Source organism: Catharus ustulatus, chromosome 1 (genome assembly GCF_009819885.2).
Source record: "Catharus ustulatus isolate bCatUst1 chromosome 1, bCatUst1.pri.v2, whole genome shotgun sequence".
Lineage (NCBI taxonomy): Eukaryota > Metazoa > Chordata > Aves > Passeriformes > Turdidae > Catharus > Catharus ustulatus.
This window is the reverse complement of record NC_046221.1, coordinates 59,490,797-59,515,511: the sequence shown is the minus strand read 5'-3', so window position 1 is coordinate 59,515,511 and position 24,715 is coordinate 59,490,797. Positions and strand designations below refer to the sequence as shown.

The 24,715-nt window shown below is 41.7% G+C and overlaps 1 protein-coding gene across 6 annotated transcripts in view; it reads right to left on the bottom strand.

Moving 5' to 3' along the window:
• The window catches only part of TNS3 (tensin 3), a 232,374-nt gene that overhangs the window by 126,038 nt on the left and 81,621 nt on the right, over positions 1 to 24,715 (bottom strand). For 4 of the 6 annotated variants that reach the window (XM_033053244.2, XM_033053252.2, XM_033053282.1 and 1 more), the window contains exons 4-5: positions 11,399 to 11,437; positions 1,505 to 1,546 (exon numbers count right to left, since the gene is read on the bottom strand). In XM_033053244.2, the coding sequence (XP_032909135.1) occupies positions 1,505 to 1,546; positions 11,399 to 11,437 (81 nt within the window). Of the gene's footprint in view, positions 1 to 1,504; positions 1,547 to 11,398; positions 11,438 to 17,697; positions 17,716 to 24,715 lie in introns of those variants that run through there. The other 2 variants (XM_033053269.1, XM_033053260.2) reach the window with 2 other exon arrangements.

Below are 24,715 nucleotides of genomic sequence, written 5' to 3'. Positions count from 1 at the left end.
CAACCAGTAGAAACAGGAAACCCTCTGAAGTATGCAGATGTAATACAAAGACGCTAAAAATTTCCAACTAGTAACTAGATCAGAGAATGATCTCATTATTTTGCTTCATATTTGTTTCACTACAAGCAGCTGTCAAAACCAAGTATTCACATGCAAATAACTAAGAAGTTTGCTCTTTTCTGATTTTTTAAATTTTAGTCAGTTTGTCTAGTCAAGGAGGAGAACAGTGAACTGAAAGTAGAAAATCATGTCACTAGACATTTTAGCTGGTCTCAATATCAAATATATTCTAGTAATTAGAAAAAAATCTAATTTTACTGAAACAGAGTAGATAATAGAATGGATCCAATACAGAGATACCCTTGGTTGTAGAAAAACATTTATTGCCTGGCAAAGGAAACAAACTATACTGCTAACAGAAATGTAACCTCTTTGAACATCTCCTGCCTACACAGGTAGTCGGGGATCAGAACTCTTCATGCCCTGCACAGAGTGGCAGCAGCAGAAGCCTGCAGCACTGAACCATGGACAGCATCACAAAACAAATGCAACGCACAGAGGACTAACACTGTGAAACAGATGCTCATTTATTGCAATAGAGAGCTGGTCTGAAACTGAACAATAAATCGGTAAAGACCATGTGAATCTTGCAAGTCCTTTCTTCTGTTCGTTTTTAAATTATAGCCTCATTTTCACAGTGACAAATCAGACACCTGCATCACAGTTGCCTACTAGCAGACAGCGAGCTATAGGCATCTCCCACGATTTATTAAGAAATCTACAAGATTTAACATCCCTGTTAACTCCGAAGAACTTTTCAAAGTTTACTTTTTTATCTTATTTATTTTACAGAAACTGTGCTAAAAGTATACTTATATGTGCTGTGAGTATTGAAATGGGCTATACTTCCTATTTGCAGAAATTTCTACATCAATTAGACAACTGGGTTCTACTGCACTTCAATAAATGCCATTAATACTACTTTTATCAGGAGTACTACAGTCATAGTAATAAAGGGTTGGGAAGCGCACCTAATTTGTTCTTTAAATAACATTGAACAAATATAAATATAAATATATATATATAAATATATTAAATAGCAACTGGAACAAATATAAGCTAAAAGATCAATCTCAGATTGAACACAATGTAAGAATTAATATTATCCTTGCTGGAAAAAAATCCCTTGACTTTCTGAATGCCTCTGAATACAATTCAGGCTACGAAAATTATAATGTTTCCCTTTATTTCTCCCCTGCTTGACTTACAAACAAGGAATGCAGAATTCATTTGATTGTTTCTGAAAAAACTCAGTGGTGGAAAAAAACACTAATGGTCCCAATCAGAAGCAAATTTCACACAGTACAGAAACCAAAGTGCAAACTTTGAAAATGGTTAGCAACAAATGCTTTATAAAGATGGGATACAAAAAAGTAGCCACAAGCAGAAAAATAAATCAGGCCAAGTAAAAGGAAAAAAGAATAAATACAATAGAATTACTTACACTTCTGGTTACATGATTTTTAACCATCTCAGTGTTATTAGCCTGCAAAAGGAGAAAAGTTAACACAAATTACTTTAATTCTTCAGATAGTTTAAGTACATTCTGAGAAATCCCCTCCTAATGACATATACATACATACACACACACGAAAATATCATTCAGAAGTACATATTCATTCTACAGTATTAATAAACTACCTTCCAAACAGATACGGAAATTAATTATTTTTCCATAATTGTCCTACATATTCAGGTCTATATGACAGTACTCAGCTACTGAGTGTTTATTCCAAGGCACAATATCCATGGAAATGTACATTGCTAACCACTTACTCCCCTTTTCATTTTTATCCAATCTCTCATTTTATGCTTTTTCATGAAAACAGACACTTGAGTGGACATTAACAAACTGCTGGGAATTTTCTGTAAGTACTGTACAAAAAGGTCTCCTCAAGGTTTTAAAACATTTAAGTTTAGTTAACTGACTTTAGCTAAGTTAGGGTATCAATGGAGGTTTAAAACAAACCTTTTAAAAGGAAAGAGCCAATTCACTACTACAAAAAAATCTACTATCAGCAGTAGCACAATTAAAAATTGGCCTCTAAATTCTGCTGAGGGAAAGATGTTTTGAACTAGAAAGGCAGTTTCATAACTGTCAACTTTGTTGGTCACTGAAATACAGACACACTCTAGTTACAAATCTCAACTGGAAAGAGTTATAGGTTTTCAGAGTGTAAATTATAGCACCTTCAAAACCTTGCTTAATTAAATGAACCACACAGTTTACCAGGGCATACATACTACATCAACCATAATGCTTACAGTGTGAGACTGGCTCACAGTTAATCCCGGAGAATAGGCTTTGAGTTTGATTTTTTTTTTTTTTTTTTTTGTTAAAAGCTTGACTTACCTTGTCAGCTATCAAATCTCTGGCGTTTAAAGTACAAAGCTGTCAGTCAGAAGAACTAACACACCAGTGTTACTAATACAACCCATGAACCCTATTTGAAACTTCAAGGTTCTTCTCAGCAGATTAAAAGTGATATATATGACAGACGACTGTGTAACTATAACTTTAGTTGCTATTACAGTAATTTCACAATTATAAGACGCACTGAGTATAAGCCGCACTTCTGGGTGTCAGCAACTTTTCATTCTTGGTCCATATATAAGCCGCACCTGATTATAAGCTGCACGTTACAATACAGAGTGTGATAAAAGGTATCTATTCTATCACCATCTGTTGAGGGTGGGGGCAGTGATCCTTATCTCAATGACAGATATTCTGCTAATGGGCCATCCATTGAAACCAGGCAGGGCATTGTTCTTTATCTTTTCACAACCCATCCTTCCTCCAGCGAGTCATTTTCTGCTAATGGCCCATTGAGTCCCACTGTGGGACTGATAAAATTACTGCATCCCATTGGAAGTTGCTCCAGCCAGGGGGAAGAGCCCAACATTTCTTACCACGATAAAAACAGGTTTTGGGACACTAAGGTAGCCCCTTTCTCCACTGGACTCCAGAGGAAAACTGGATTTCTTCACATCACCACTGCACCTCCAGAGGGAAACTGCACCTTCTGCAGGAGCACTGCTTCAACTGAATCACATCTGTCCCTGCAGGAGGATGCAGCCACCATTGAATGGGACTGCTACCAGCACCCTGCCTGACAGATTGTCAGGCTGTACTCCGACTTTGTCAGGGTTGGGGATTTGTTTCTTTGTAGTACTGTATTTCTATTTTAATTTCCCTACTAAAGAACTGTTATTCCTAATTCCCATATTTTTGCCTGAAAGCCCCTTGATTTCAAAATTCTAATAATTTGGAGGGAGGGGGTTTACATTCTCCATTTCAAAGAGAAGCTCCTGCCTTTCTCAGCAGACACCTGTCCTCCAAACTAAAACAGCAACTTTTTGTTCTTTGTCCGTATATAAGCCACACCTGATTATAAGCCGCATTCCGGGTTCGGACCAAAATTTTAGTCAAAATGGTGCAGCTTATAATTGTGAAATTACTGTATTTCAATCTTAGCACATCCACTGCTACTTAGTGAAAATACACAGACTCTAATAGAAAAAGGCAAAAAACACAAAATACAGGTTTTGGATTCACTTGGAAATCTCCGTACGAAGACTTCATGAGGTGTACAAGCAGAGCACTTGGGAGTACACACTACCCACTTTGGCCTTTCACCAGAAAGTTTATACATAAGCTGAACTCAACACCCACCCTTCCACAACAACTAAGTGGTCTACTTGTGTAGCTGCGTATAGAGACATGAATGAGGCTTACACCTAATGTCTGCCAGTTAAAAGGGGTTTTGTCCACGTATTTCTCAGTCTGGCATTGGACTGGTGTAGTTTGCAAGTTTTCTAGGATAGCTATAAGGTGAATACGGAATAAGAAGCAAGAAGTCCTTCTTCTCTTTCTTTTTTAATGTTTTGAATTTGCTGTCCGATTTATCAAGCTACTACTGAAATGCCTCATGTTCTCTCCTTCTGCTAGAAGCAATAGCTCTCTCCACTTCAGTACTGAGAGGAAACACAGAGTGCTAAAACCACAGGGTCTGACATAACTATCTCAACTTGCAGGATCAAACTGTTTCCTTTTTCCTTCTGATTTAAGGGGAAGACTGCTGAAATGAGTTGTGCCGAAAGAACCATCTCAGGTAAACAAATTAGTTTGTACACACACAGAGACCACACATCAGAATTTTACCGAAAGTATCACACTTGCTTCACAGTTCTATCTGAAGAGAGATGTCCACACAGATACATGAATCATTGTGCATATCACAATGAATTCTGACTATAGCAAAAACTGATTTTTAATTTAACACTAAAATATTTGTATTTTCCTTTTGAAAGACAAGTGGCAGTCCTCAATTGCATTGTAATAACTAATATCACAGTCATTTATTGTTTCAATATTTGGCTAGCATTCACTTATAGTGATGGTATTAGTACTGTTCTATCCTTTGACACATTCCAGTGCTGAGAAAGTATTTTCAAAGATTAACCAGAGGCATTTTTCACAAGGGACATAAGATCTGTCACTCTCAGGACAAGCTATGAAAGAATAGAAAATTATGCAGATAAGCAGAAAAAATACACCCTGTAGTGGGCATTTCCCTTTTCCAGTGTGAGTTGTCAAGCAGAACCTATGCAAGTCCGTTTGCTTTTTAGTGAAGCCAAGCATATAAGAAAAGTTTCTATGCCATCTGAAAATTATCAATATTGAGGAATCTCAAACATGGATAACTGTGCTTTAGAAAAAGAAAGCTGGGAAGGAAGAAAGAAGCATGCTATACCTTGGAATAACATTATACTTCTGGATTTATTTGCTACAGTAATTAGTGTCACACTTCTGAAAAGCAGATGCTTCTGCCTTGCAAAAGTACCATACTCAGTAGATAGGTCTGAAGTCAATTTGGAGAAAATAAGAAGGCAAACTTGGCTCTGGAAACTACCCAAACTTTCCCTCTTGCTGATCCCCTGTTTCTGCAGATTGTTCAAAGAAAGCCTGCTCTCCATTTCATTTTGGATGAATGCCTGGAGCAGAACACACTGTATTATAACAAAACTTCATATTCAAATTCCTATTAAATCTTTTTATTCTTTAATATTCCTAGAAACAATGTGAGCCCTCCCTCCTAGCAAATGCAATGACTAGCTTTCAAATTTAGTGTGCTCAATTCAGGATCACTGTATTTCATTAAGGGATTGGAGTAGCCAATTGATGCAGTTTTATTCTCTGTGCCCTCTTATGACTTAAGTCAGAGACATTTATGAACAAGGCACTGACTGCACTTAAAAGAGCATTTCAGAACCTCAACTCTGCATGTGCCTGGGGTCCATGGCTTTACTCTGATAAGCACTTGAAATCTAAAACTAAAAAACAAACCTCACAGAAATGCATTACAAAGAGGCCCACACCAGCCCCCTTCCAGAGAACATAAATCCAAAATAAGTTTGAAACATAATCATGTCAAGTATTTCAAATCAGGCATCAGCTCATAGGTCTTGTCAAGAAAGTGTCCCATTAGTCTCTTCTTCTGCACATCTATGACTAACAAATCAAGAAATTGGGAAAAGTATAAATTTTTTTTAAGAAGTTGAAAGGAAAAAAAAAAAATGAAAGGAAGATAAAACCACAGATCAAAATCCAATAAAGCAAAACTGAATAGTAAGACAGAGCTTTAAAAAAAGTTTCAAAAAGTTTCAAGGCACCTTTGCTTCTCTGCAAGTTCAGGAAAGCTGTATGAACCAGAAATGAAGAAACATCCCTCCATAAATGTTTCTCCAAAGCCCACAGTTTTCTTGGAGACACGAGCACTATGGTTCTGGATGGTGACAGGCAGGAACTGAACAGGCAAATACAAACATCCACTGGATATTCCCACCCTTTGCAAACAAACCAGAGAACAGAACAACACTGTTGCATTTCCCTTCCCAGGATGTGCAGGCACATGCAAGACAGGCAGCTATAGCCTGCAGCATTCCCTTAAGAACTGCTCTGGTGACAGTCTTGAAAGAAGCCAGGAAAGTCCATAGCAGTGGGAAAGTCTAGTAGATTTACCATGTCCTTCGCCTTCACTAAATCATGCCTGCTATATGCGCATAATGCTTGTTTTGCATGTATCTCACAGGTCCTGTGAGCTAAAGTTTGAATGTAGCATATAGGGGGAAAAAAAGTTTCCCTAAATAACAGAGTTGGGCATGTTCCTAGTTTTCCACAAGCTTTCCATGGTATTTCTTGAAAGAAAAAACAGGAAAACATGAGAACTAATTATCCATTAGTCACAAACACTTATTATAAACCAAACCCACTTGATAAATTTTTCACAAAAGCTTTCACAGATTTAAGCCAGAAACCAAATTCAGAGTTGGCAGAGCAAAATCATTGTATATGTCAGTTTCTAGCTCAGTTTAGTTACTGTCATCATATTCCACTGTGTTTGGAGGTCATGCCCGACTAACCCAATTTAACACATTATATCTTCTAGTAATGAGACCCCACTTAAAATGAAATTGAATAATGCCATGATTCATCTACATGCACAGACCTTCCCAATACCACAAAAAATTATTCAACTTCCCATTTCTCAAAAAATCTCTTGCATGCCCACATTAAAAACAGATGGACTGTGTTCCATGGGAACAGCGAATTGTCTCACATTGTTTTTCTCAAAACATGTGTTTAAAAATGAATGCAGAAGGGATAAAAATTCATTTTCTCATATTCATTGATCTTTCCGATACAAAGCTTCTGGAGAGGATTTCATTCAACAGCATGAAAAAAAGGAAGGAGAGGGTGTTTTTGCAACAGGGGACAAGCATTCTTTCAAACACTGTTAAGAGTATTGAATTTTCTTAAAGTTTCCTGTTTTCTTCCTCACTTTACCAATACGTAGCTGGGAGTTTGGTTTTACTTTTATGCATCAACATATTTTCAGTTCTTAGTTTTTAATTTTTTTGAGAAAATACTGGTACTAGGTTGAATGTATGTAGGTGTATATATAAACTACCATGGATTTCAAGTGAAAAATTAGATAGGCAATTAAAATGAGGCCTTTGTGACTTCACACTCACTTCTTCAGCAATATTTCAGGGTATGCTTCTGCTCCTTTTAAAAAACCAAATGAAAAACATGCACACCCCAAAAAATACAAAACAAACCAATCCCTATTTCTCCCACAACTACTTTTATTCTCTTCTCCTCCTATTTTGAAACAGTACAGAGCACAATCTGACTCACTGACCAAAATCAGGTTTTGGTTTATTAGGAGGGGCCTTAATGTTCAAGTCTTTGATTTTCTTCTCTACAGGCAGAAAAGAGGCTTGCATAATTAAGAAGAAGGGGGAAGAAAATCAGAAACATTGACACCCTTCCCCAATCTCTATCAAAATGACCAAATGTCCACCCAAGGCTTAGCAAAACAGCTAAACAAACTTCAGCTTGACTGTTACAATAAAATATACATTACAGATCAGTGTCCATTTAATCTGTCAGCATTATAATACGTAGTTATAAAAAGTGATATTTAAATGGCAAACTAGAGGTATGCAGAATTCTATGGTAACCATTTAAAAAAAATAAGAAAAAATGAGAGGGTGGAAAGACTTAAGGTTAAATCAGAAATTTCTCTGCTGAAGACCACTATTTAAACATGTCTTAAAACTGACAAATCATGCAGTCATAAGGAGCATTCATCAATGAAATAATCTTAAGAAAAGAATTAATGGATATAAGAGATTTGGGCTTTCACACATTTCATGACTGCAAGAAATTTGGCAGCACAGTAGGAATTAAGATTTCGTTTCCTTTATTCTTTTCAAAGATACACTATCATGAAGGATAAAAAAGAAATTCCATGAAGAAGACTAGCTCACTGCCCTTTTGAAGCATGTTAAACTATCCTAGACAATTTCCTGGAATCTAAAAATTATCTCTAAAATAATATCCTTCTGTTGGTTTTCCTTTTAATTTTTATCTTTTTAATGTAATAGATTAAACAAAAAGTATTCAGAGCTTTACAGTTAGGGTCTAAACCTTTTTCTATTTTGACAGCACTAGAGCAAAAGACTTGATTTGTCAGCATTTTTTTAAATTAAAAACCTCAATTTAATAATTACAGTAAATTCACGAATACAAGCCGCACTGAGTATAAGCCGCATCTCTGGGTACTGGCAAATATTTTGTTCTTTGTCCATAAATAAGCCGCACCTGAATATAAGCCGCTCTGTCGTTCGCAGCGAGGACCCGCGTGCAACAAAGTTGCCAAATACTAACAGAACCGTGGTATGGCGGGGAGTTTACAGGCTCAACTAAGGCTGTGCAGGCTCGGCCTGATAGGGGCTGCTGACGGGGCCAGGTGGCCCAGCCCGGCGCTGCCACTCGGGGCTGGCCGCCGCCTCTGGGTTCGCTCGCCCCGGCCCTGCTCACGCCGCAGCGCCGGCCGGGCACGGAGAGAGCGCCCCGCTCACGCCGTGGTGCTGGTCGGGCACGGAGAGAGCGTCCCGCTCACGCCGCGGCGCCGGCCGGGCGCGGAGCACCCCCTGCTCCCGCCACGGCAGCGGAGGGCGGGGGCAGAGCCCTGCCCCCCCCCCCCGAGGTGCGGTAGTGGCAGCGCGGGGCTCCCGTCGGCTCCCCGAGCCGCGGCAATGGCAGTGCGGGCTCCCCCCCTCTCCTCCTGGGGCCACGGCAATGGCGGCGCGGGGTCCCCCTGTCTCTCCCCTGGGCTGCGGCAGAGGAGGGAAGAGAGCTCTCCCGCCTCTCTCCCCGCCCCCCATGCTGCCTGCAGGGAGCCAGGGCAACACAGTAACACTGTAACAATCGCGAAATGCCGGCTTTTACTGGCAGGTGCTTGGCTCGGCGCCCTGGCTGGCACATCTGGGGTTGTAAATGTCAGAAAATTATTCACATATTAGCCGCACCCAAGTATTAGCCGCACTTCCGGGTTGTCACCAAAATTTTTGTCAAATTGCTGCGGCTTGTATTCGTGAAATTACTGTACTATCAACTGAGTAACTAACCGTCTTTCAAAATAAGACCCAATAATTGCAGTAAAGGTCATTTAAACATTTTTTATTTTTATCTAATTTAGAAGTACTACATAAGCTCACTCAGCTCTCAGGTGAAAATAAACACGACGACCCCATTCCACTATGCCACTTTTTCCCTGCCCTCCCCGCCCCCGCTTTTTTTCCCCACCCCGTTTCTGGGTCAAGCTATAAATCTCTGCAATGAAAGACCATTCCCACAAATAGTCCACTGTCTCTTCATGAACAAAATTAAGTGCAACAGAATAAGTCATCCTTCCTAAACATTTGAGTTGAATTAACAGAGCTGGACTAACATCATCCCACTATCTGAGGAATATGCATGACAACATAAAATAAGTAGTGTTAGAACACAGGAACTGCTTTATATTTCAGCACCTGAAATTCCAAACAGCCGCACTGAGTTGATATATGAGGCTCCTGATGTCACTACAAAGCTTCAAGACATGTGGCTCATGAGAAATGGCAAGGGTCCCTTTGGTAACAGTCAAAAGAAAATACTCAATAAAACACACATTTTGAAGAAAAAGAACATCTGTGAATTTCATCAGGCTTCAATAATCTTCCAAGAAATATGTCACTCAGAGTTTAACTACAAATCTTGCTATAAGCCAGTTTAAGGAGTGCAATAAAAGCAACCTTTACATAGACTAAATAGATGCAACACTCATTTAAAGAAGGCATATGTATTGTTTATTCATGTGAAAACTAAAAGGTTAGAATTCCTTGTCAGAAATGAAGGGAGATAAATCTATGGTTCAGCAGCAAATTATGATGCCACAAAGTTTTGTTTCATTTGAATAGATGTTGCCATCCCTATTATCTAAACCTCTCAACTACTCATTCTTGATCTTGTCAAAACTTTACACTCAAAACAGTTGTAAAAGAAAGTGCTTACCACTAACATCACAGGTATTCCTCCTTCAGAACAACAGAACTTTTCACTAAACAGATAAAATTTACTTGTGCTGAACAAAGACTCCCATTATAAAAATGTCACCACATTTCACACCAAAAGCAAACCACACTATTCAATTTCACTCCCAACAAAAATACTGTGTAGTGAAAATATCCCTGCAATAAATTTAAATAGAATTCCACTCCTGCCCAAACTGGTAAATGTTTTATTTGGTGACTGAATATACCTCTGTCTACATTCATGTCAGTAAACTAAAACAGGTTAGGTCACTTTTGCCATTTACACTCTACCTGGCAGCAGGTCACAGAGTCAGTTGGGACTATATTATCCACATTGCCCCATGTGCACTTAAACATCCCACAGGCTGCTATATGTTTAATTTTTTTTCTGAACCACAATAGCCAGTTTTCCATTTCAGAATCAATACTTGGGTTGTGTGCACAACACAAAAGAAAGCAACTGCAGTTGCCAGTTTGTACCTTACACTGTGAGCTGCAAACAAAAGAGTTTCTTTCTATTTGTAATTTTAGCAGTAATGCTACACAAGATCTTCAGACTCGGACATGAGTTAATTCATAAAATTACTGGGTCAAATCAGAGAGACCTCTCATGAGTTGATACTCACATTCCTCATAATACCAGAAATTACTGATTTAGATTTCCAGGCTTTGCTTTACAGGATAATAATTTTAAAGCACCTTTTGACTTGTGTGGTTCATGACAGGCAAGTACCATCACCTGTATTTTTCCAGCAGGGAAATCAAGACACAAAAACATACAAAGTGACTTGGTCAATTCACACACCAGTGCAGAAGTGGGATGTGGGACTCCTAACTGCCAGTGGTTGTATCACTTACCTACAATACACAGAGTTCTTGGCTGACACTTGTGCATCAGCTGTTGGCTGCTTAGTCCTAGTAATGACACTAACAGCTGCCAGTGCTGGTTCAATAAGTAACTGTTACAATCCATCTTCCGGGCATCGCTCATATTACCCATGGAGCTAAAACAACCAAACACAGTCATGCAAGCCAGAAAAGCCTTAAGGTTTTCCCATCCTGACCAAGTATGGGTTCCACCAACAACAAAAATAACAGGTCCCAAACAAATCTTACACTACTTGTACTTCCAAACTGACATGAGACATCAGTATGTTGAAACAAATAATTACTGAGGGGTTTTTTTTGTTTTTTTTATTTAAAACACACAAGTGAAAGCATAAAACGTGGATTCCTGCATGGGACAGGACACAGTAACAAGCTTCAGGAATAGACCCTTGATTTGCCAAGCCTTCAGAGAGGAAAGGTGATAGAACAGTACTGAAATAATAAGAGGTTATAGGAGACTACAAGAATAATCTAACTTATAACCTAATAAAACCTAATGAATATCAGCAGTGCCAAAAATACTTACCAGTTCATAGCTGCTTGGAAGAAAGCAGGGTGTCACCACCTGAAATAAAAAATGATGATAAAATAAGGAAAAAAAGAGGAGCTCAACCAGATCAGGTGCAGAACCTGAGCATCCATGGCTGCTCTCAGCTGTACCATCTACTTTCAGCTCCCATAAAAGTTAGCACTAATTCAGTGCCCTGCTCACATACTCTAATCACTGAAACAGGTTGAAGAGAAGTGCCTTCCCTCATGTCACATATGCAGAGAAACATGAAGGGTTTTCTCCCTTCCTCTATCCTTCTCAGCATTCTTTAATCATCACCTCAGTTTTAATTAATAAGTATTCTGCTTTTCAAGAAATCTAGAACTTCAGTAGTTCCTAACACCTCACTCTTGTTCTGGAACTGACTTTGGGTCATGGGTTTAGCAGAGCAAGCAGAACAAATATTCTGTGGACTTACATATCTTCAGAGATTTGTCTCCAAATTAAAAACACTTCCTATGAAGAAAATAGTCTGTGTACATCACACCAAAAAAAAAAAAAAGCCCCAAACCACCTTATTTTGATATTCAGAAAAGCATGGCTAATTTGGGTAATGTGATGATCTAGGGAAAACCAGGTGTTGGATTATTTCTACAATCTCATACAGCAGGCACCCTCAAATCTCACACATACAGTCAAAAGACTGTAGGTTCATCCACTTACACCACTCAGCTGAGCTTCAGTAGTAGTCATCATGCCAGCTCACTTTAACAAGTACCTTAACGTTAACCCCAGTGAAAACTGTTTTGTTTAACATGTTCACCTTCAAAATCATGGCTCTTTGCAACAGATTTGTCTCCCAACCAGCTAAGTGGAGCCAGAAACTTTGCTGCAACACCTGGACAACAAGAGTGGAGTTTTCTTTCAAAACAGCTGCTGAGTCCTATGATGACTCAATTCATGGTACAGAGAGCATGTTACTGAGCAGAGGGGGCCTCATGCCTCATGTAATTTGTAATTCTTACGATAATAAAAAGAAGATGCAGCCCATGCAACAGAGCAAACTGCAAGAACAAAAAGAAACATCAGTTCTGTACACAGTACAGGCAAAGAGTCAAAGGGGTGACTACCTGACTCCACAAGGACAATCCACTCCAGCTTAAACACTCAGGAACAGCTTTTAACCACTAGTATGGAAGACAAAGCCTTTGCCTCCATAAATGGATATGAAAAAGATCTATCTCCAATTCTCAATGCTTCTTAAATCATAAATTACTTCTAAAAATAACAGGGGGAAAAAAAGTAGCACATTGTTTCTTCAACTCCCAGCTCACTCATGTTCTCTAGACTACCCCTAAAGAAAACAGGACTGACTGAAATCTTGCAGGTTTGTCTGCTCTCCCTTCTGACTCCTCAGTGGGCTTGCAAGTCCAAGGTTTTAATATGCTGCATCTCTGCAGCCCAATTTGTGATTGTCACTCATGATTCACTACTCTATCCAACCAAACACCTATACTTCCGTACATGGAAGATGTTAACTAAGCAGTCAGAATAGCATGCCGGTTGCTGGAAGGACATCATCTGTCTTGGTGACCTCTTGCCTGACATAGCACGTAAAACTTCATATGCGCCCTCGAATCACAACCACTGACTCTCCTCTCAGCCAAAGTAACAAACCACCAAGCAGAGTAGTGCCCAGCTGAAAGAATAAAAGCCACATGCACCCTGCAACCCACCACAATCAGAAAACACCTGCATTCAGGGAAGAAAGACTGTCCTCAGTTGTCCTGACCATGTGATTACCTCAGACATATAAACTGGTTTTGCAAGTGCTCTCATTAGCAACACCTAAGGTTAAAGTAGATAACCATGACATTTCAATTACTTGCCTCTCACTGCATATACTAGGAAGAAAGAATTAAAGAAACACCAAAGGAGTTGGCAGGCTGGCTGAGTAGTGCACTGGAAGAGATGAACTAACATTACGTACTCATGTAATTAATAACTGGAACCACTATGGAATAAAATTTTCATCACTGACATACATACATTTAATTTCTGCTCTTTGCGTTCCTTCCACTGATCAAAACCTTTGAGGAATCAAGCGTATTTTACCCCTTTGGCTAACTAAAACACAGTTCTGCTGTAATCTGCTTTCTAATTACAGTTGACTCACTGCCTAAGAAAAATGCCCTTTTTTCTGACACAAGAACACTGGGGACATCCAGAGGACAAACTTCAGAAGAGAACTGCAGATCTCTGCAGATTTATGCCATCTTATTCAGACAACTCTGGACTGTGAGAATATGAGAGCTAACACCAAAAATAACACTTGATTTTTTTCTTCCCTGAGCTCCTCTACACTTGAAACAGCTATATATAGCAAACTGACATCAAAGACTGTGATGTTCTGCTGCTGGTTTTGAGCTACAAAAGTCAATGAACCAATGCACTGACTTTTTTTTCTTCTAATTCCATATACACAAATAGCACATTTCTTCTCAAATGAAGCAAAATAGTCAAGATCTTGTTGCATCCCAGCTTCAGTTCTCATGAGCTGTTGAAGCAAATTCTTCCACTGTTAATCCAGACACAGGCTAAAAGCAAGAGTTTTTTAACCTGCTGACAGATAACAGAGGATATTATGACATCCAAAAAAGCAAGGTTGAGAATATATGAGTAGCTCCAATTCTTTTTCCTAGTTCAAAGGTCTGGGACATGCTAAAAATAAGCTTTAGAGAAAATGCATAGAGCTTAAAAGCAAAACAGCAAGTCTTAAATCCACTAACAACGCAGTGACAGAAAACCAAGTATAAAGGTCTCAGTCATTGATTTAAAAAGTTACACACTGTGTACCAACTGCACAAAACAGTAAACTTCAGATAGAGTTTTCTGGTCCACCTACTGAAGTTACAGCTAATCTTAAAGACATTTACAATAACCTGGTTTGTCAGCATTCAATAGTTTCTTTATTCTTGTAAGAAATGTTCGGCATATTCATTAGTGTAATATTTCATAGCTCCACACCAAGATGGATTTAGTTTCTGTACTTCTGTACATTCACATATTAACAAGCAATATCAGAAGTAAGAATGCCTTGCAAACTTCCAGAAATAGTTACCTCTTTGGTACCCAGCACATAGACATAGAGGTACATTCTTAATCTATTCACAAATAATCAAGTAACTATTTCAAAGACAAATTACCTGTTCTTGCATACATAGTTAATAGGAAAACATTGTCCTGGTGTGGTATTTCCTGCATTGAGCCTTAGTTTGAAAAAGTCCCATATTGATAGAAAAAAAAAGATTAAAAATATTTTTTTTAATGACGAATTCTGATTCCAATGAATCCGCAGGTAATTTTTCTTCATATGACTGCAACATCAGTCACATCAGTTAATAAGTAACTGACTAATATGAGATAAATGTTAAGTCAAACAAACAAAAAAAAAAGTCAACAAACGGCAGGATATCTGGCGCTAGGGAAATAAAATCTGTCCCTGCTTGCTCTTAACAGTAACACAAAAATGCCTCCCCAATACACAACAGTTCATTTGCTGGGATAACCAGCAGTTATATTTCAGTTTGCTAGGCTTTTTTTTCACTTCCAGATGCATATTTAATTTTTAGCTTCCTTTTATTGTCTTTTTGCAAGAAGTATGTGATTTTTCAGAGGAAGAACCATCTTCAAAGAATAAGCCAGTTATTACCAAGGGTGCATTTCAAAGTCCAAATCTCAAACACTATTATCTTGCTTTTTCAAAAGCAATTTAACCACATAACTATTATGAATCACTTTCTTTCAAGCTATAGTTTTATCAAGTAAGAAATTCTGGCATGCTTGCCACAGGTTATCTGTAACAAAGTATGTGCAGAGTGAAGAATCTTCACCTGTAAAATAACCTACTAAAAAACCTGTTCACTCTAGTTCATTACTTACGTTATAAAATTGAGGAGAAAGGTAAAAAGACCAGTCAAATGAAGTCACTGAAATCCTGCAACCAGTCTGAAGTTATAGTCGCATTAGGAGATTTTCTGAATGTTACATAGATGACTGTCAGAAACCTATATGGCAAGCTCATGGACGCATTTAACATGAATATATATACACACACACTTATACACACACATTTTTTTTTTCTTACTATTTTTTTCCTTTTTTTTTCAAAAAACATGCATATCTATTTATTCCAATCTACACCTTTGGAATAAGGAAAAAATATTTAGTTTTCCCCTTCTGGTACGGCTGTCAGTTATTGCTCTCCTTTTCCAACCTACCCTCCAAAAGACTCATGACAAATGCTGGCTTTCTTCCTTGCTGTGGTATTTCGCTTTGCAATGTCACAGTCCAGACCTACATCATGAAAGATCTTCAGTTCTCTGAAGAATACATACAAGGTAAAGACACTTGGTACATAGGTTATCTGGGGAAAAGATTTTTAAAAATCCTCTAACAAAACAGAAGGTACTTCAAAACAAAAATTGATGAGTTTCCCTCAATGACTGTAAACGAGTAAACAGAGATGAAGTCCCTTCCTTCTTCAAATGATGGGATCTGTTCCAAATTAGTTCAGAAGCAAAGGAATAGAAAGTTAGAATTTGGGTGCTGCTAACAGGGGTTAAACCCGGCAGCAGGAACCAAGATCTTAAAATTAGATTTTACCAGACTTTGCACTAGCCCTCTGCACTATGGCTTAATTTGCCAACCTGAACTAGCTAGCAAATGCTAGCTAGTGCCCCTCCTGATTTAATATGTATAACAGATGAAAGAGCTTTATAAAGTAGGTTGAAATTATTTGACACAAATAAGTGCAAAAATGTAGTATATTTGCTCAAAATGTCTCATTTTGCTGCCTCTTCAGATTAAAAAAAAAAAGAAAAACCAATTTTGACAAACGTATTTATCTGTTTGTGATTTAACTTCTGCTTTCTTTGTATCTGATCTACCTCTCCAAGCTTTATGAGGCACAGATTACTCAGGGAACTATGTTACCCTTTAAGGATTTCATGTGTATGTATTTTGGTACAATCTCCGAAAGAAACCATTGCTCATTTGCAAAGCCAAACAAAACTTGCAACATTACCTTATAGAGAGGGGGGCCAGAAAGTAGAGGGGTTCTTTGTTCTGCCAACATTCTCCTCTCCCTAAGGAACAAACTAGCAACATGGATTGCGTTTTCCTGAATGGAAACAAACTGTGTACCAGACTGGTTGTATCTCAGAACTCTGGACCTATACCATAAGTATCGGTCTGGTTTCTCAGGGTTTCAATCTGCTTACAACATCTGAGTAACAGTGATAAGAGCTACAGGCATTATGGCTCCTATGGTCATCAATGGCACTTCAGTCAACAGTATCAGAAGTTTTAGGGTGAGGAGGCAAGAGTTTTGTCACAACAAACTGTAGACATCACAGATTTCACTGCATCTAGTGCACATTTAAGACCTGGGACAGATCTATACTATCAAATTAAAGGATGAAAGATAAGACGAAAGCAATATTTAAATAACAAGCATAGGTTAAAATGGGGGAGAAGTGTGTTTTGGGGTGTTTTTAATGCATATTACAGGGAAGAAACGAATGTGGTAGAGAAGAGTACCAGAAGGCAGCAATGTCCCTCTCTTCTACTCAATATCACAGAAAGATACAAAAGAAGAAGACACATGTCAAACTTGTTGGTAAAAAAGCAAAAATAAAAAATTACTTTGGGGGTCATATTTCCCTACAGTTGAAAACCATCCAACTACAGGATGACGCTTTGCATCTCCCTAAAGTAAATTTAATGCTTAAATGTATTAAATCATAAGAAGGAAAAATAGCTCTTTACATCAGGCAATATTAAGATGCATACAGCAATTTAGCACAGACCTGATTTCAATCTACGACAGAAGGTCTGCAAGAATCATGTCAAAGAGGCAGCAACCTCTCCAGCAGGAAGTTTATAGAAAATATTAGCAAACACTTCTGGAATATGCTCCTTAGCAAGGCAGAGGAGGCTAAATTAGCCCACAGAGTTGTGAACCAAACAGGACTCTTCCACTTTAGCACAAAAAGTGGGAAAATGCTATGTTGTAAATACGCAGTCCCCTCTGTGAGGCCCCAGTTTGCCCATTCTTGAGATTGAGAGCATTTTGTTAAAAGTTGACATGGAAACATCTGAATTTTATAGCATTATTTCTGACTTTCATATATCACACTTCAATGGCTCTCTAGTACAGTAATTTCATGACTATAAGGCACACCCTTTTGACTAAAATTTTGGCCCAAATCCCGAAGTGCGTCTTATAGTCCTGGTGTGCCTTATATATGGACAAAGTTCGGAAATTTGCCAACCCGAAGTGTGAGCCACGAGTCGCAGGGGGAGCCGGCAGGGTCGCGGCCGGTGGGTGCATGAGGGTTGCTGTGGGGCCATGGTACCGCAGCAGCCGGGTGGAGGCAGGGCCTCGGCCAGCAACCGCGTGGGGGGAGCCGGCGGCAGATCCTCGCTGCAAAAAAAAAGTGCGCCTTATAGTCCAGTGCTCCTTATATATGGGCAAAAGTTCGGAAATTTGCCAACACCCAGAAGTGCGCCTTATAATCAGGTGCGTCTTATAGTTGTGAAATTACGGTAATTTTAAGTCTTAAATATTTACATCCCAAATATATCTTCAGTTTTCTAGCTATTCAGAAAAGAGATAATGCAAGAAAATAGTACAGAATGACATTTAAATACACATTTTATCATCAAAACTAGCTCTCCCAGACTAATACTGAATTTGCTTTATTATGCTTTAACTGTAGGAAGTATTTTAAATGCTTTTTCCAACTACACCGAATGAGACAAGGGAAACAGCCCTTTAGAAATAGTTACTAAATACTATTAAATACTATTAAATGCTATATTGTACACAGAAGTAGAAAAAGTAATCTCTAACAAAGCTTAGACACTTCAGCTCGCTGATTAAAAAAACAGTCAAAACTATTGGGATAAAGCTCAGTGTTCATAATGGATAATAGTGTCATTCTGTTTCCACTAAATTGTGGTTACTCGTGACATCTGCCATTCAGTTTTCAATCTTCCATCAAGCCAGTAAGGCAACTTTTTGTTTCTCTCAGGGAATTTTCTCCCACGTGTTGCCTAAGAGATGGTAACTACAACACTTAAGAGACAAAAGATGTGGTTGGGAAGAGGAGGAGGAGGAAGGGCAGTTTGCTACCGTCTTTTAACTGTGCAGCTTTCTCTCGGGAAGTGCAGGGACACCAGGAGATTTTGGCTGGCAGGTGAGGGGCTGGGACTGGCCCACACTCACTCTCTTCCTCTCAGGATCAGAGCAGAGAAGGTCGTGGTCGTGGTGCCAGGCTGCTGCTGCGGGGAGAATTCGCTGCCATTGCAGAGTTCTGTCCTACACAGCTTTTCCTTATCGTGGGAGCCACTGCTCCTAACAGTGGCCATGGAACTAGGACCTTTCCAACACTCGATCTCACCGGGAAGGACCTTCACTATTGGCCGGGTGCTGCAGGGGAAAACCGGGGACTCTGACCCCTGATCCCCTCCGGAGCAAACATCTCCTGCATGCTTGCAGAAGCCCAACCACCACTGCCCAGCCCCGCTGTTTTCTGCCACTGCTTAGGGTTTTTATTTTTTTGCTATACCTCAATCTGACACCTTAGGTCTGCCAGGACACCCTGCAGCTCCTGCTATGGCTTTGGAATTTTAGTTACATTTTGTTCGCCATTCTGAGTGTGGGCACCTCTGTTCTTCCAGCCTGATGCTCCAAGGTTCCTGCTACAGCCCATTTCGCCATCCATAGGAGCACTGGGACCAGCTGCCCCCCATGAGTTTGTAAAGGAAGCTCCTTCTCCATCCCTTCCCGCCAGCTGTGCCACCATTACCGTGTGGAGAGAGGGGGCTGGGCCCGCGCCACAGCGCCCCCTGCAGGCGCGGGGAATCATCACACCTGCCCTGCCCGGCCGGGAGCCACCAGTGCCCCTGGTGGCTGTGACTGGACCTGCACCCCAGGAGAAAGTGCCCAGCAGCCCAGAGAAGGCTGGGGTTGCACTTGGGGTTCTGTTTGCTGTTAGTGCTGTAGCTGCTGTTTGCCTTGTTATACATACTAGTAAATAATTGTTATTCCTTTTCCCATATCTTTGCTGAAAGCCCTGTAGGTTCAAAGTTATAATGATTTGGAGGGGAGAGGGTCACATTTTCCATCCCAAGGGAGATTCCCACCTTCCTTGGCAGACACCTGTCCTTTAAACCAGGATAATGTACCAGCTGGGTACACAACACAACCAACTATCTGAATCTACATACACTGATGGGTGCAGAAGTCATGAGCCTTAGAGATCAGTCAGAGAAAAAAAAATACTCATAGAAAAATTCTGAATTTACCTATGTCCTGACTGGCTACTTCTCTGAAAATCAAAAAATAAGCCTCTTGTAAGAAAAAATTGACTATTGAATTTGGTCTTCTTTTTGTAATTTTTTTTTAATATTCTCTAATAAATGCTAATAATTTCATTTCAGTTATTCAAAAGTCAGAAAACATGCCAGTCAGTATCCTGATGATAGGTTATTAAATACTTTTGGCACTCCATACTACTTTTTTCAACAGTCAACACCCAAATGGTTGAAATGACAGTTTCCCGTTTTAAACATAAGGCACACATATGAAATTATTCATCTCCAAAACAAGTTTAAAGAACCACAAGAGTCCCCAGAACCATTTATATATCATAATTTCTGAAAACTCTTGTTCTATGTAGCACCTACCCAAGTAAATCTGTTAACTACCAATGTTATTAACAAACCAGATTCTTATACAACTGGTAGAATTCCATACTGCAAGTACTATTTTGAGAACCAAAGCTACTGTGCAAAGAGGGATCAATTACATCATCTAGTCTAAGAAAAAGTACATCTTTCTACTAAACTGTTTTGCTTCTACCAATAGACCACCATTACTATAATATTACTAACCATTATTGAATGCATAGAGGTGATGAAACCCTTTAAGAGGTAATATCTTACTTAAAAATTTTATTACCACTGTGTATTTTATCATCTTATTTCATTTAAAAACCCAGAATTCTGCATTTACCCAGCATACCACACAACACAGTGATTTTCAAATGCACATGTACCATTCTTACTCAAAATGGGAGATGCTCAGCCAACTGACACTGAATTTACTAGAATTTCCCAAAATGTTCTTAAAAATCTCCAAGTCATTCACAGAGCAAATATTCTTCTCTTGAATTTAATTATACACCTTGGATGCACTGAACAAAACAAATGCTTGTAAACATCAAGGTAACAGATATTAGGTCTAGATCTTTGGTCTAGACCAAAGAAGAGACTATAAACTACACTGTCTTAATAGGCAGCAAGTATGAATCAAAACTTTAAGTTAAAAGAAGAGAGTATTACTCCATAAAGTGTTTCTGGCAAAATAAAGCCCTCCAAGACTACTAGATTCAGACTGAATCTGTAAGTATCTTATTTACACAAATCTAGCAATGGGGAAAGTAAGTCACATGAGACCATGGAACTACTGATCTCATCTTGTGCAAAAGGAACTTGGAGATTTTCTAAAGTAACAAAAATCCAGTAATGAAATGGAGCTTGGAATGTACAGTAATCACTGAGAATTAATAATATTATTATACTTTCTATAATCCAATGGCAAAAGTTTGCCTTTAAAACTCTATTGCTGTACAAATTTTATATATTTGTATTAGTGTGTGCATACACACATGTATGGCACTGATACACATCTGTCACAGAGACTGAAATATTATAGCTTTTGACTTACAGTAAATTCACGAATACAAGCCGCACTGAGTATAAGCCGCATCTCTGGGTGTTGGCAAATATTTCGTTTTTTGTCCATAAATAAGCCGCACCTGAATATAAGCCGCTCTGTCGTTTGCAGCGAGGACCCACGTGCAACAAAGTTGCCAAATAGTAACAGAACAGCAGCAGGGCGGGGTTTACTGGCTCAGCTAAGGCTGTGCACGCTTGGCCCGCTAGGGGCTGCCGACGGGGCCAGGTAGCCCAGCCTGGCGCTGCCGCTCAGCGGGGCCACTGGGGGCCAGCCGCCGCTGCCACTGGGCTCGGTCACCACAGCCCGGCACTGCCCTGTGGTGGCAGGCAGGGACAGAGCCCCCCGCCACCTCCCAGAGCCGCAGCAGGGGCGGCCCAGGTCCCCCGCCGCCTCCCAGAGCCGCGGCAGGGGCAGCCCGGGTCCCCCCTCTCCTCCCCAGGCTGCCACAATGGCGGCGTGGGGCCCCCCCGTCTCTCCCCCGGGCTGTGGTAGAGGAGGGAAGGAGGGAGCTCTCCTGCCTCTCTCCCCGCCCCCTGTGCTGCCTGCAGGCAGCCAGGCTCCACCCGCGGTGCAACAGAGTAGCAATTTGTAACAATCGCAAAATGCCGACTTTGCGGCTAGGCACTCTGGCTGGCACTTCTGAGGTTGTAAATGTCAGAAAATTATTCACATATTAGCCGCTCCTGATTATTAGCTGCATTTCCGGTTTAGGAGCAAAATCTTAGTCAAATTGGTGCGGCTTGTATTCGTGAAATTACTGTACACATTTTCATGAAGAACTTTTAAAATGGTATTACAGAAGCTGCACAGAATACCACTACAACCTGAACAGCCTTGAGTGAGGCCCTGGACGGTGGTTCACTGATGAAGAGAAGATAAAACTCAGGAACTGGGGACATTTACAAAGCACAAGCTTAACATCTTCAGGGAGGAGACCACAGTCCCAAGGCTATCACCTGCCACAGACCCTCACACCAAAGGGTGGGGGAAGAGAGGTTTTGGGTGTGTGGTGGAAAAACCTCTGGTCAGAGGCAGTAATCCCCCAGCCTCTGATGTACAGAGGAGTTCAGCTATGGGGTCCTTCATCCAGGTGAGAGCTTATCTACAGCAGAGGGGGTGTCATGGCCCACCTAAAGGCCACACCCAGGGGCTCCCTGACCCTGCACCAGAGACGATGCAACAGACCCTCAGTGTTGCAAGGGACAGTGTCAAACTGGACACCTGCACAGGTTACACATGTGAGTTCCCACCTGGCCTAAGGCGTACATTAATCCACGGAATTCTATACTCTTCAACATGTAGCATGGCATGGAACCCTCACCACCAAGAAGACCAGATGGAAGAGAGCAATGAGATGTCACTGGGACCCTTGGATATGTGATGTGCTTCCACCTAGCCACTGTCACTCTCTCCCCCTATCCCCCATGCACACTTCTTTTTCTCTGTTTTACTCTTTCTTTCTCTCTGCCTCTTGTACTATTAAATAAAATACAACAATTTTTTGGCACCAACATCTAACCTTGTTTGGTTTTAATCTTGGTTTTGAGTGTACAGTAAATTAACGAATACAAGCCGCACGGAGTATAAGCCGCATATCCGGTGTGTTGGCAACATTGATGTCTTTGTCAATAAATAAGCCGCACCCGGAATATTAGCCACACTTTAGTTCGCCGCGAACTTTCACAAAGTCGTCATTTAGTAACACAATCGCGGGATCGCCGGGGCTTACTGGCTTACTGCCGACCTCGGAAACATTGTTTCCAAGTGAAAAAAGACACACCCTTTATTTACAAGCCGAAAAAGACAGGAACAATAGTGTGGTCATTTTGCGAGCATTCCCAATGGATCCGCGTTGCCTTTAAACAGCCGCTCAGCCACGGGGGCAGGCAGCTGAGCTCCGAGTGGAGCCACATCTCCGTGCTGGCACAGGAGGGTCGCTCTACCCGTCGCAGCCCCGCGGGGCGAGCAGCCACTCTACCCGTCGCAGCCCCGCGGGGCGAGTGGTCGCTCTAGCCCTCTCAGCCCCGCGGGGCGAGAGGTCGCTCTAGCCCTCTCCCTGCGAGCCGAGTGGCCGTTCTACCCCTCTCCCTGCGGGCTGAGCGGCTCCCCCAGCCCTCTCCCTGCGAGCCGATCGCCCGCTTCATCCCTCTCCCTGCGGGGAGAGAGGCTCCCCCAGCCCTCTCCCTGCGAGCCCAGCCAGCCCCGCAGCCGCACAAGACTGAAAACACTTTAAAAAGTACAGAGAAACATCACACACTTTTATCGAACTGCCGAGGTAACTCGCCGAGGTAACTCACCCCGATAACAACCCCCGCCCCTCAGTAACGCCGCCATCCACAGGCAGGCAATAAGCTGTTCTCTGATTGGTTCATCGTCGGAACAACAGGAAACCATGGATTTCAAACTGTTTCGGCTCGGGACTGGACTGGTATGATACTAGGTAAGGGCAGATATCACATTTTTGTTCATAAATTAGCCGCACCCAAATATTAGCCGCACTTCCGGGTTTCCACCAAAATTTTTGTCTAATTGCTGCGGCTTGTATTCGTGAAATTACTGTATTTTGAACCTTCTTAAGTTCTTTCCAATTTATACACAGGGACTTAATGTTCTTTGCCTTTCTGGGTTTAAATCAGATTATAATAGCATGTATACCTTATTCACTCAGATACATTTTTTTCTTTTCTGGCAGAACTGGGTGATTTGTATTTCACCTACAGTAGTTTCACGAATACAAGCCGCACGGATTATAAGCCGCACTTCCGGTGCCTCGACAATGTTGCTGTCTTTGTCAATAGATAAGCCGCACCCCGAATATTAGCCGCACTTTCGTTCGTCGCGAGAATCCGTGCGCAGCTTTCACAAATTGGCCAATTAGTAACAGGATCGCGGCATAGCGGGCTTTACTGGCTCGGGGCGGGGCCAGGCAGGCTCGGCCCGCTCATGGTTGCCGATGGGGCCGGGTGGCCCAGCTCAGCGCCACGGCTCGGCGGGGCTGGCCGGGTGGTGCTGCCGCCGCCGCCGGGCTCGCTGGCCCCCCTCTCCCGTCAGCACCGCCCCGCTGCCGTGTTTGCTAGCCCTGCCGGCGGGGCTGCCGCCGGGCTCGCTGGCCCCCCTCTCCCGTCAGCACCGCCCCGCTGCCGCGTTCGCTCGCCCGGCTGGCAGGGCTGCCGCCGCCGCCGCCGGGCTCGTCGGCCGCCCCGCGCCGCGTTTGCTAGCCCTGCTGGCAGGGCTGCCGCCGCCGCCGGGCTCGCCGGCCGCCCCCTCCCGTCTGCACCGCCGCCGCGTTTCCTCGCCCTGGCCGGCACTGCAGGCCCCCGCACCGCCGGGCTCCCCCACGCTGCTGGCCCTCATTCTGCTGGGCTTCCCCCGCTGCCAGGCAGCCCCACCCGTCGGCCTTCCTGCTTCTGCCATGCTCCCCTGCACTGCTAGCCCCAGTTCTCCCGGGCTCCCCCGCCCTGCTGGCCCGGGCTCTGCCGCCCCCCTGCCCCGCCCTGCTGGCTCAGGCTCTGCCGCCCACCCCTCACACTGCTGGCCCCGCCTCT